At 45.7% G+C, this 11,435-nt stretch overlaps 1 protein-coding gene across 4 annotated transcripts; it reads left to right on the top strand.

Annotated features, from left to right (window-relative positions):
- The first annotated feature begins 1,926 nt into the window (after positions 1-1,926).
- DYRK3 (dual specificity tyrosine phosphorylation regulated kinase 3) lies at positions 1,927-11,219 on the top strand. 4 transcript variants are annotated; one of them, XM_077902331.1, is made up of 4 exons: positions 2,270-2,384; positions 3,760-3,839; positions 4,124-4,235; positions 9,409-11,219. In XM_077902331.1, exons 3-4 carry the CDS (start codon positions 4,152-4,154, stop codon positions 10,981-10,983), a joined length of 1,659 nt encoding a protein of 552 aa, XP_077758457.1. In that variant the 5' UTR covers positions 2,270-2,384; positions 3,760-3,839; positions 4,124-4,151; the 3' UTR covers positions 10,984-11,219. The 4 variants fall into 4 exon arrangements, with proteins under 4 accessions (XP_077758454.1, XP_077758455.1, XP_077758457.1 ...); XM_077902330.1 differs by having other exon boundaries at positions 3,760-3,878; XM_077902328.1 differs by lacking the exons at positions 2,270-2,384; positions 3,760-3,839 and adding an exon at positions 1,927-2,085.
- Positions 11,220-11,435: the final 216 nt, after the last annotated feature.

The following is an 11,435-nucleotide window of genomic DNA, read 5'->3' as shown; positions in this document are numbered from 1 at the left end:
GTTTCCCACCTCGGGAGCAGGAAGGGAAGGAGGAATGCTTCAGGTTGGCTCCCGGAGGTATGTCTGAAACCTGAAACCGGAGACGGGGTCCTCTCAGAGCAGTGATTCAGGATGAGGCAAGAAAACTTGTGGGAGCAAGTCCCATTCCAATGTTCAGGGCAGGGAAGTGGTCTAGGGTGTCCACCTAAGTATTGAGAACAGGGAGATTATTTAGTAGGGTTTTGCAAACAGAGCTGGAAGTCAGGAGCAATCTCCTCTAAACTTTTTTGTTGCCATGGAACCCTCTCTTCAAACAAAAGCTTGCAGAGGGGCCCTAACACAAACCCGCAGGACAGCAGGATTGCTGGGGGTGCAGCAGGGAGGGTCAAAAACCCCACAAGAGCTTATGCATAAAATTAGAATAACTTTAAGCATTGGAAGAAGTTTTATTTCTACCATCGAGAATTTAAAGCAACATTGGTCAAAGAGAATACAGTTCCCCCCAAGTGATACATTCTTAATTTATCAAGTGAAAAGCCTTTGGATCCTTGAGGACATTTTGGCTTGGAGGCTTGAGAACAGGGAATACGACTTTTGGTCACCCGGACAGGAGCCTCGGATGGAAATGCTCGGATGTACGGACTGTGCTGTGCGGGTTTGGGGCCAGGAGTCCCCGCGCCCCACCAGCGGCGCCCCTGCTCGGCACCCAGAGAGCGCTGGTCCCTCTCCCCGAGGCCTGGGGGCCCCCGACTTCGCAGGTGTCGGAAATCCAGTTAGAGACGCGGCGCTCGCTCAGGGAAACCACACTTGGTTCTTCGGTGTTAACCTCCTTCCTTCTCACGTTCGCTCCAACGCTCGAAATCCGCCTAACATTCGGGTTACTGAGGTTTCCTCGCTTTTCAGAAAAAGGAAGAAACAAATCCCCCAAATATTCCCGGGGAGGGGGGTGGAAACTAAGATAAAATAAAGCACACACAGGAAGAGCTTTCCGGGGGTGGGGGGTGGGGGCTGGTGCTGCCGAAGGAAGGCTGGGGGCTGCGCTCGCTGCAGCTCGGCTCCGCGGGCCTCAGTTTACTCATCCGTGAAATGGCTCTTTGCGCCCGCCCCTCACCCACGGGGGAGCCAGACCGACGTCAGCTTATTTTTTTTTAAGATTTTATTTATTCATGACAGACACACACAGAGAGGGGGAGAGAGAGAGAGAGAGAGAGAGAGCGAGCGGCAGAGACACAGGCAGAGGGAGAAGCAGGCGCCCTGCAGGAGCCCGACGTGGGACTCGAACTCCGGTCTCCAGGGTCACGCCCTGGGCTGAAGGCGGCGCTAGAGCGCTGAGCCCCCCGGGCTGCCCCATGATCAGCTTAAATGCTGCATCCCGCTCTGTCTGCAAAGAAGGGCACGTCACAGACCGGCCGCCGATTAAATAAATAGCACCCTGCTCCTAAGCGCCCGGACAGTGGCCCTACGTGAGTCTACCATTCCCGCGTCCCGCCTTCTTATTGCTTCCATTACCCTCCGGCGGGGGGTGGGGGTGGGGGTGGGGAGCCCCCCCCGCCGTGGGAAAGCCTCGAGGGAATTGCACTTATTTTTTATTATTAAATGCATAGTCCAGGGAGGCTTCCGAAGTGCAGGCGCCAACGCGCCGAAGGGCGGCGGGCCGGGAGGGGCGCGAGCACCGCGGAGCAGAAACCGGGGGGCAGGCGCTGCTTCCGCACGTGCTCGGCCCGCCCCGGGGACCCCGGCCCCGCCCCCGGCCCCGCCCCCCCGGCCCCGCCCCGTGCGTCCCGGCGCAGCTGCGTCGAGGCGTTCCCCGGGGCGTGCCGCCGTTGCTAGGCGACCGCGCGCTGCCCCGCCCCCGCCCTCCCCTGCCGCCGCGGTCGGCGCTCCCCGCCGGGCCAGTCGCGAGCGGAGGCGCGCGGGTCCGCAGTGTCCGCCCGCCGGTCCCCCCGGAGGCCGCCGCCCGCGCAGGTGGGCCGTGCACGCCGGGGCCTCCAACCGCCGCCCCTCCCCCCCGGGGCTCCCGAGCTCGCGGATGGGAGGCACGGCTCGCGGGCCCGGGCGGAAGGATGCGGGGCCGCCCGGAGCCGGGCTCCCGCCCCAGCAGCGGAGGTAACGGCGCCGCCGCGGGGTAACGGGCGAGGCCCGGGCGGAGGCTGCGGGGCCCCTCGGGGACGGCCGGGGGCAGGGCTCCGACCCCTCCCGGGGGACCCGGCGGCCGCCCCCCCCCCCGGCCCCCCGCGGCCCCCCGCGGTCGGGAGCAGCCGGGGCGGAGCGGGGCGCGGTCCGGGCGGGCGGGCGGGCGGGCAGCGGGACCTTCGCGGGAGCCCTGTTGCTCTGGGAGCAGCTGCCCGAGGGCTGAACTCTTGGGGTGTCTCCGCGAGGGGTGCGGTCCGCCTTGGGATGTGCAGGTGCAGGGTCCTGCGAGTCGGGCTCTCTGGGGATCCCATAGAGAGAGATGCTCCACCTTGCATTGTATTTTACCCCTAAAAGGAGACCAGGGACCACCACCCCCACCACCCCCACCCCCCCTCCCCTCCCCTCCCCTCCCCTCCCCGCTTCATTTGCATGCAGACTTCCTTTGGGTAATTTCCTCTGCCTATTTATAGGATTACTTGCAGGTCTTCAGTGTCTTTTTCCTCTGTGAATGTGGACGCCTGTCCCATTTCATTTATTACAACCGTGCTGTTGGCCAAGAGTCGGTCACATGCAGAATTTTTGGTTGTCAGAGAAGCAGTTTTCTTTTCTCTTTCTTTCTTTTTTTTTTTTTTAGAGAGAGAAGCAGTTTTCGTGAAAGATGCAAATAATTTCTATCAGGATGTGAGCTAGTTTTTAATAAGAATAGTCCAAAAAGATCTTATTTCTCTTTTATCTCATCTTATCTCTAGTCCAAAAATATCTTAGTGGGCTATTTATTTATTTATTTATTAGTGGGCTTTTTAAAATTCTTTTGAGTTTCTAGAAGACGTCGATGAAGAAGGCCCTAGAACCAGTTTTTAACAAAAACGGTTTCTAAAGGCAACATTAAGTATTGAAATCTTAAAAACTGAAATAGATAGTTCAGCATGTTTTAAAAGATTTTTAAAAATTCTCCCCGCCCCGGCAATCGGGTCACCACCACCGTTGTATTTGTATGTATTATGGAAAGATGATACAATGAAAGGCTTATGTATATGACTGGGAAATTCATGTTCTTAGTGGTAGATGAAGTACAATATTTGGGATAGTACCCTCTGGTGGATTAAAGAAATCCTGTCCCTCGTTTGTGGTGGAGGCACAGCGCTAAAGAACAGAGAGGTGGTCCCTGGTCCTTCAGCATTTAGCTTTCCCCACCCCCCAGAAAATGAAGTGGGTAAAGAAGTGAAATTCAGTACGTTTTGTAATGTAGAGAATCCCTTTAGTATTTGGTGTAGTGTTTATTCAGCTGTACGTTTCTACAAGTTAGGTAGGTGTTAAGTAGGTAAGTAAATAATAAAAAGAAGACAGCCCTAAGACCTTTCCTGCATGTAGCCTGGCACTATTCCCGTTTTAACATGTGGAAAACAAGCACAGAGAAGGAGGTAGTACAGCTAGTGGTAGAGCTGAGATTGGAATCCAAGACTCTGACTTGTAAAATGCAGTTACCTCCCCCTTTTTCTCTCTCTCTCTTTTTTTCCCCTGTTTTGATTAGGTTTCAGGCTTCAGATTCAAATTAGCCTTTATTTTCAGGTAGTAATTTAAAGGAGATCCTTTTGATAGTCCCTATTTTTATTTTATTTTTAATTAAAAAAATATTTTATTTTTTAGTAATCCCTACACCCAGCATAGGGCTCGAACCCACAACTGCAAGATCAAGAGTCGCATGCTCTGCCAACTGAGCCAGCCAGGTACCCCGATGGTCCCTGTTTTTTAGCAACATTCACAGAGTAAGACTTGTTCTATTTCAAAATAAAAACCTAGAAATGCTTTCCTTTTTAGAAAAAGAAAAGTTAGGTTTCCTCTATTCTTTTGCCAAATACCCGCGTTGTTTGTATTTGATGCCAAAATGCAGTGTAGACCTTTATTTGTGTTATTTGTGGCAGATGTGAAGCAATAAAGACTGAATGTTTTGAATATACAAGCTTATATGCTTAAGTTACTGATGGATTTTATCTGTAACCCTTTCAACTAGATTGGGGGATGGTGTCTATGATACCTTCATGATGATAGATGAAACCAAATGCCCACCCTGTTCAAATGTACTCTGCAATCCTTCTGAACCGCCTCTACCCAGAAGACTAAATGTAAGTAAATGAAGTAGTTCTTTGCTCTCTAGTTGCCTTGGAAAGAAGGAAGTGCTACTTAATGCCCAAGGTACAGTTACAACATCTCGCTGGCAACCCAGACTCTTTTGTTTCCTTTTGGTTTCTCTTGACTTTGAAATAACAGTTGCCGTAGTCCAAGTTTAGCTTTACAGAATGATTTTGGTTTGGAGCCTTACTTCTTTCAATCACGGGGGTAAATATGTGGCATTTTATCTAGGGAATATTTATTTTGTTTTAGAATGACATAGACAGCATGTTATGAAGGCTCATTTTAACAAAACCAGGAACAGAAGATACCCCTGAATTCGTAGATATGCAAATTTTTTCTCCCTGCTAGATAGAAATGCAGTCCTAGCTTATTAGTATGCTACAGAGAATCACTTTATAGATCAGAAAATAAAACTTGAGCGGTACAGTTTGGCTTTTGATGCATTTAATCATTCTGGAGCTTGCAGACATTGAGCTTTTGACACTGTTCTACTTAAGGTAATAAAAAAGATTAATTTATATTCCCTCAGCATACACAAGAGTAGTGGGGAGAACAGGCTTTGGACGAGTTCCATGACAGGGAGAAGCTGTCCTGTGACTTTAACATTTGCTGCAGATACCACCTAATGAACAAATTGAATAATTGAATATGCTAATTTGTAATTTCTCCTTCACATTTCTGCATTCAAGACCTCAAATTGTTTCTATATTCCAAAAAAAAGTTACTTGTATTTTTCATAGCTCTCTCCAGCTTTTTGTCTGCTTTTGCTATCAAAATCAATCTTTTCACTAGTTCTGAGGCTAATAATATTACAAAGTATCGGCTAAATATATTTGGAAGGCTGGTCACCCTATTTTTAACCTGTTCTCTGGAGTACAGTAAGTTTCCTTTCCATTCTCAGCAAGCCTATTTCTTTAATATGTGAAAAACCTCTAAGAGCTCCAGAACCACATACTCCTCTGGTTGACTATCAGTTTTCTTGGTTACTGGCTGCCAATTAGCATGTCTCTGTGGGAAACTTTTTGCAATTGGGCTGGCACATTAACATGTGACTTAAAAGTTCACTTTAACTTTAATTTAGAGTTAGCCCATGCTAATCATCTCCCAGTAGTTCAATTACATTGTATATTTCAGGATCACAATGAATTTCTTACTGTATAACGCACAGAATAACAGTTTTGGGGAAACCTAGGATTTTCCATTCTAGCCTAATGGTGTCTTTGCAAACTTTGCTGAAAAAAGGCTCTGAGCTCTTGTTGACATTTATAGTTCATTATGACACAATTCCATCCCCAGACCCTATTACTCTTTTCACTCACAAAGCCTTTAAGCTTCATTGTTTATTCAAGATGTTCTTAGGTTCTCATTGTATACTATAAATCGTCTGCTTATAGACTCTTATTGGGCTAAGCTTAGTGTTGCAGATTTAGGGTCAAGAGCTAGGGAAAAGAGTATGTAGTGTTTCATATTCTGGATGAGAAGGATATTGCCTCTCAGAATTTCTCAACAAGACCTTCAAGACTTGATTAACATAGTTGAAGATTCTATTTGAAATGTCAAGAGCTCTCCAAATTAACAGTGTATGTGATGCATTCTTAAATAAAACATGATTAATATGACATTATCTGTCCATGTGGTATAATTACATAATGAAGAAAATAATTGATATAGTCGGTCAGTTGTATTGCTCAGTTATTGTGATTCTAACTACAGACTACAAACATATGGTATTTTATAACTATTATACTTTAACATGCATGCAAATTGTAGATTCCCCTAGAACAATGGAAGGAAGATTTTATTTATAGCACAACCGTCTTGATACATAATTGATTCAGGCCAGTATTTGAGTTATTTACAGGAAAGGAAAGAAACCTAAGAGGAGAACCCCTCCCTGTGTGGAAAAATTCCTTCCTGGAATTCTTCAGATTCATTGGGGATTCAAAGCTTGATAATCCATAGTGGACTGTACCTGAAGCATGGTGTTCTGTTCTGGGGGGCCATACTTCAAGAGAGACGTGAAGTGCAGCCTGTGTCAACACAGTCAACAGTGTGAATAGGATAGTAAGCAACATGACACAAGCCATGTGAGGTAGAGGATGGAATGCAATGATGAGCCCAGAGAAGAATGGTGGGGGCAGGACAGCTGCACTTAGGTATCTGAAGGACGTTTACATGACATTTGGCCACTTCTATGTAGTTCCCGAGGGCAAAATGAGACTCAATATTTAGGGAGGGAGATTTAGGCTCACTTTAAGGAGAAACCATCAGTCAGGAAATCCAAATGACATCCTTAATTTTATTGTTGATGTGAAAATTAAATGTCTGTTTTATATCCGTCCTTATGAATGTTCTGTGCCTGAGACCCTCTCTTTATCACAAACAGAAATGAAGACGTCCAGAGCCAGCACAGCCTTACATGTAGGCAGAGTAGGTGGAAAAAAGAAAGAAAGAAAAAAAAAAAACAGGGATGGATCCTGGACCACAAACCCTTTTCCTTCCAGCTTGTCACTGATGATTGGAGGTTCCTAGAGTCATTTTGCATTAAAGTTCCAATATCTTGAAGAGGTGACACCTTCAATTGTATAGCAAGTCGCAAGCAGGTTTTATGTTGGAGGGAAAGTGGGTGAGGTATTTCCATGCGTCCTAAAGGAAGGCCTAGTGTGGGGGCCGGCATACTGCAGGAGACATATCTAGTGCCAGATGTCTGGTGGAGGGAGACTGGAGATAGAGGAGGAGGGCCTACGGAGAGAAGAGAGAAACTGAAGGGAAAGAGGGCGTACAGGAGTTTCAACTTTAATATGTTGAAAATTTTGCCTAATTATTAGCCAGTGTTTATAAAATGTTTTATAACTTGTAAAGGTCTTTCACATATATTATTAATTATAATTTGGTTCACACAGCCTCCTACAAGGAGGTATTATTATCCACATTTTATAAATAAAGAAACTAAGGCTAATAAACTGGGCGAAAGGTCAAGGGACCTGTCCAGGGACCTTACAGCTTTTAAGCAGGATAGGCAGGACTCCAAACCAAACCATTTGACATATCTTTTCTTCAGCACTTGACTCCAACACCCTGTAAATATGTAGATGTATTGACATTAGGTAGTAAAAACGTGAAGAGAAACTGAGATGCCTGCAGAGTTTCGCTTTTATTATGTAAATCTATCTAAAACCAAACAATGAATTATGAATTAAATTTAATTAAAGAATAAAAATTCCCTCGTTCAGCCTAACCTGTCTTCTCCTGGATTGTATTTCTTGAGAACACCTGGGGTTTTATCTTTAGCACTCTTAATAGTGAACAGTTGGGGTCCCTGTGACCCTCACGTGGCTGGATGGATAGATGAATGGGACCCTCTTCTGTTTTTTTCAGTCCTAAATACAGGAATAGTCATTTGACTTAATTTCTGTGAAGAAAAATGTTGTATTATATTTACATCTTAGCAAGGTATTTGTTGTCTGCAGGCCTGTTTTATTTTCTTGACCAGTGGTAGTTCTCTGTTTTGGCATCAGAGAGATTTTTTTCTCGGACCATATGTCAGCTCTTAAACACTTCTTGCAAAGTGTGGCTACAGTCGTATTGGCCGCGTCACTTGTGTGTGCAACCGCGTAGTACCCTGTTTCTATAACTACAGGACTCCATAAATGTTAGAATTGATTAAATGACATGAAAGGAGCAGCCGGCAGGAACAAATGTCCTGCTTTTATGACTACAGTTGTGTGTAAAATTTGCCAACACTAAAATTTTTCGTCATTTTTTTGCTGCTATTTATATTTTATCCTTTTTTTATATTGTTCTTTAGGCAATAGGCTTGTGCTGTTTTCTTAGGTTATATCAAAATTCTACCTTTTAAAGATTCGGCCACTTTGGATCATTACCTTTCCACAGGTAATAAGAAAAGAATCTTCTTGGTTTTTGATTTTCTTGAATCTTGAATCTTCTTGATTTTTTCTTAGTGTATATGTATAATTTTTTGTAATTCTCTTTTTTGCTTTTCTTTTTCTCCATCTAATTTCAAAGAATTGTATTTCATCTCAGAAGAATGAGTAGAACATTCTTCAGTGAGTTACTGTTTCTTGAAGGAGAATGTTAAGCAAACTCAAGTAAAAAGAGTAGTATGCCTTTATCACGCAGGCTCTTGCTGAGGAAGAGTGGGTGATAGGTGTGGGTGAGAGACACAGGAGAGAGACTCCCTATTTCCTCAGGAGAGTTTTACAAGAACCTCTCCCGCCCCATCCCCTGGGTCCTTGGATCCTCACTCTTACTCATCAGATACGCAAAGAATTGTCCCAGTGGACCTTCGGAGTTCCCTCTGGCTTAGAACTCTTCCGATTCAGTGAGCTAAGCCAGAAGCATTCAGTCATTTGGGGGCAGCAGGGAGGGGACCTGGGACTAGATAATGAGCTCTTGCTTGATTCCAGGCCATAGCCATCATTCAGCCCTAGTAAAGAGTAGTACAAGTACTAGGAGAACCTGGTGCCAAGTTGTGTTCATGAGAAGGGTGCTGGACTGACAGGAGACCTGGGTTCAGATCCTGTTTCTGTCCCTTAATGATGCTTTATCGTTTATGGAACACTTCTTCTGTCTCTCTCTTTTTTAACAGAACACTTTAATATGTATATTTTCATTCTGATATATGCCCTTAAAAATTGGGAAGGTACTTGAAACAGTAAATAAGAGGCAGTATGTATGTAATCAAGTGCCAGATTACATGGTACAGGTGTGAAAAGCTGCAGAGGTTAATCAGCACGGGCTTGGAGTAGTTCTAGATGGAAGTGGGGGGACTGGAATTGGGCCTTGAAATACTGTAGGATTAGAGGGGATCAGGTAAAAAGATTCTCAGCAGAAAGACATACCTATTAGAAGGAACCTAGCACATTTAGGGTTTGGGAAGAAGACCATCCTCTCTTGAACAAAGCAAGGCATAAATTGAGGGTTGAAGTGGGCATGATACTTGGGGGCGGGCGGTGTTGGGCAGGCCTGAAGATGAATATAACACAAATCTCTAGAGACTCCTGCTTTTCTTATCTCACTTTTGGGTCATTGTAACCTAACGTGACTGGACGGTTTTGTTGTCGTTCAGGCAGGGGAAGGATTCTTTTATCCTTCCACTGTTTTTAGTGGCTTTACCATCACATTCATTTTTCCTTTCCATAGATCACTGCTGAGCAGTTAACAAGAGATCACACTCAGCGCTTCCTGAATGGAGGTGAGGTGAAAGTGGAACAGCTGTTTCAAGAATTTAGCAGCAGAAGATCCGATACTCTTCAGTCAGATGGCATCAACGACTCTGAAAAATGCTCTCCTACCGTCTCTCAGGGTAAAAGTTCAGATAGCTTGAATGCAGTAAAACCCAGCAATTCAGCCAAATCATCCAAAGTGGTGCCACTGACTCCAGAGCAAGCCCTGAAGCAATATAAACACCACCTCACCGCATATGAGAAGCTGGAAATCATCAATTATCCAGAAATCTACTTTGTGGGCCCAAATGCCAAAAAAAGACATGGAGTGATCGGTGGTCCCAATAACGGGGGGTATGATGATGCAGATGGGGCCTATATTCACGTACCTCGCGACCATCTAGCTTATCGATATGAGGTGCTGAAGATTATTGGCAAGGGGAGTTTTGGGCAGGTGGCCCGGGTCTACGATCACAAACTTCGACAGTATGTGGCCCTAAAGATGGTGCGCAATGAAAAGCGCTTCCATCGTCAAGCCGCTGAGGAGATCCGGATCTTGGAGCATCTTAAAAAGCAGGACAAAACCGGTAGCATGAACGTCATCCACATGCTGGAAAGTTTCACATTCCGGAACCATGTTTGCATGGCCTTCGAGTTGCTGAGCATAGACCTTTACGAGCTAATTAAAAAAAACAAGTTTCAGGGTTTTAGCGTCCAGTTAGTTCGCAAGTTTGCTCAATCCATCTTGCAATCCTTGGATGCTCTCCACAAAAATAAGATCATTCACTGTGACCTGAAGCCAGAAAACATTCTCCTGAAACACCATGGGCGCAGCGCGACCAAGGTCATTGACTTTGGGTCCAGCTGCTTCGAATACCAGAAGCTTTACACGTATATCCAGTCTCGGTTCTACAGAGCTCCGGAGATCATCCTAGGAAGCCGCTACAGCACACCTATAGACATATGGAGTTTTGGCTGCATCCTTGCAGAACTTTTAACAGGACAGCCTCTCTTCCCGGGAGAGGATGAAGGGGACCAGTTGGCCTGTATGATGGAGCTGCTAGGGATGCCACCACCAAAACTTCTGGAACAATCCAAACGTGCCAAGTACTTCATTAACTCTAAGGGCCTACCTCGCTACTGTTCTGTGACTACTCAGGCAGATGGGAGAGTTGTGCTTGTGGGGGGTCGCTCACGTAGGGGTAAAAAGCGGGGCCCTCCAGGTAGCAAAGACTGGGTGACAGCACTGAAGGGATGTGATGACTACTTGTTTATAGAGTTTCTGAAAAGGTGTCTTCACTGGGACCCCTCTGCCCGTTTGACCCCAGCTCAAGCATTAAGACACCCTTGGATTAGTAAGTCTGTGCCCAGACCTCTCACCATTGAAAAGGTGTCAGGCAAACGGGTGGTAAATCCTGCAAATGCTTTCCAGGGACTGGGTTCCAAGCTGCCTCCAGTTGTCGGAATAGCCAATAAGCTCAAAGCTAATTTAATGTCAGAAACCAACGGTGGTATACCTCTGTGCAGTGTACTGCCAAAACTCATTAGCTAACAGACAGTGCTGTGCTCAGAGATGTATATGTATGTATTTTTAATTATCCTGCAAACCTGAACATGGGGAGAAAATACAAGCCCATTGGTGGATATGTTTTTGTTACACTAGATTTCTTTTTTTTAACAAGGCAAAACATTTTTATATGACTGTAACAGAACTCTCCAAGGGCTAATTACCTAACCAGCCTGTGTTGGCCATCCTGGAATGTACATTAAATGACGTTTTATAGGTCAGTGCATCTTCGTTATTGTCGTCAGATGTACATCACCTTATGCTCCCACTGCTTTAAGTCCCTTTCTCTCAAGATATAGGGTACCCGAGGAGTCTATCCTGAGCACTCGTCACTTCTCATCTCCCTCCACGTCTGTTCCAGAGGGGTAGTTTGGGACACGGCCCTGCTTCGTTCGGGATGAGAGCTGGAGCCAGTAGCCTTCTTGCCCAAGCAGGCC

Source organism: Canis aureus, chromosome 6 (genome assembly GCF_053574225.1).
Source record: "Canis aureus isolate CA01 chromosome 6, VMU_Caureus_v.1.0, whole genome shotgun sequence".
Classification (NCBI taxonomy): domain Eukaryota; kingdom Metazoa; phylum Chordata; class Mammalia; order Carnivora; family Canidae; genus Canis; species Canis aureus.
Note: the sequence above shows the minus strand (reverse complement) of the source record. Positions and strands in the feature narration are given on the sequence as shown.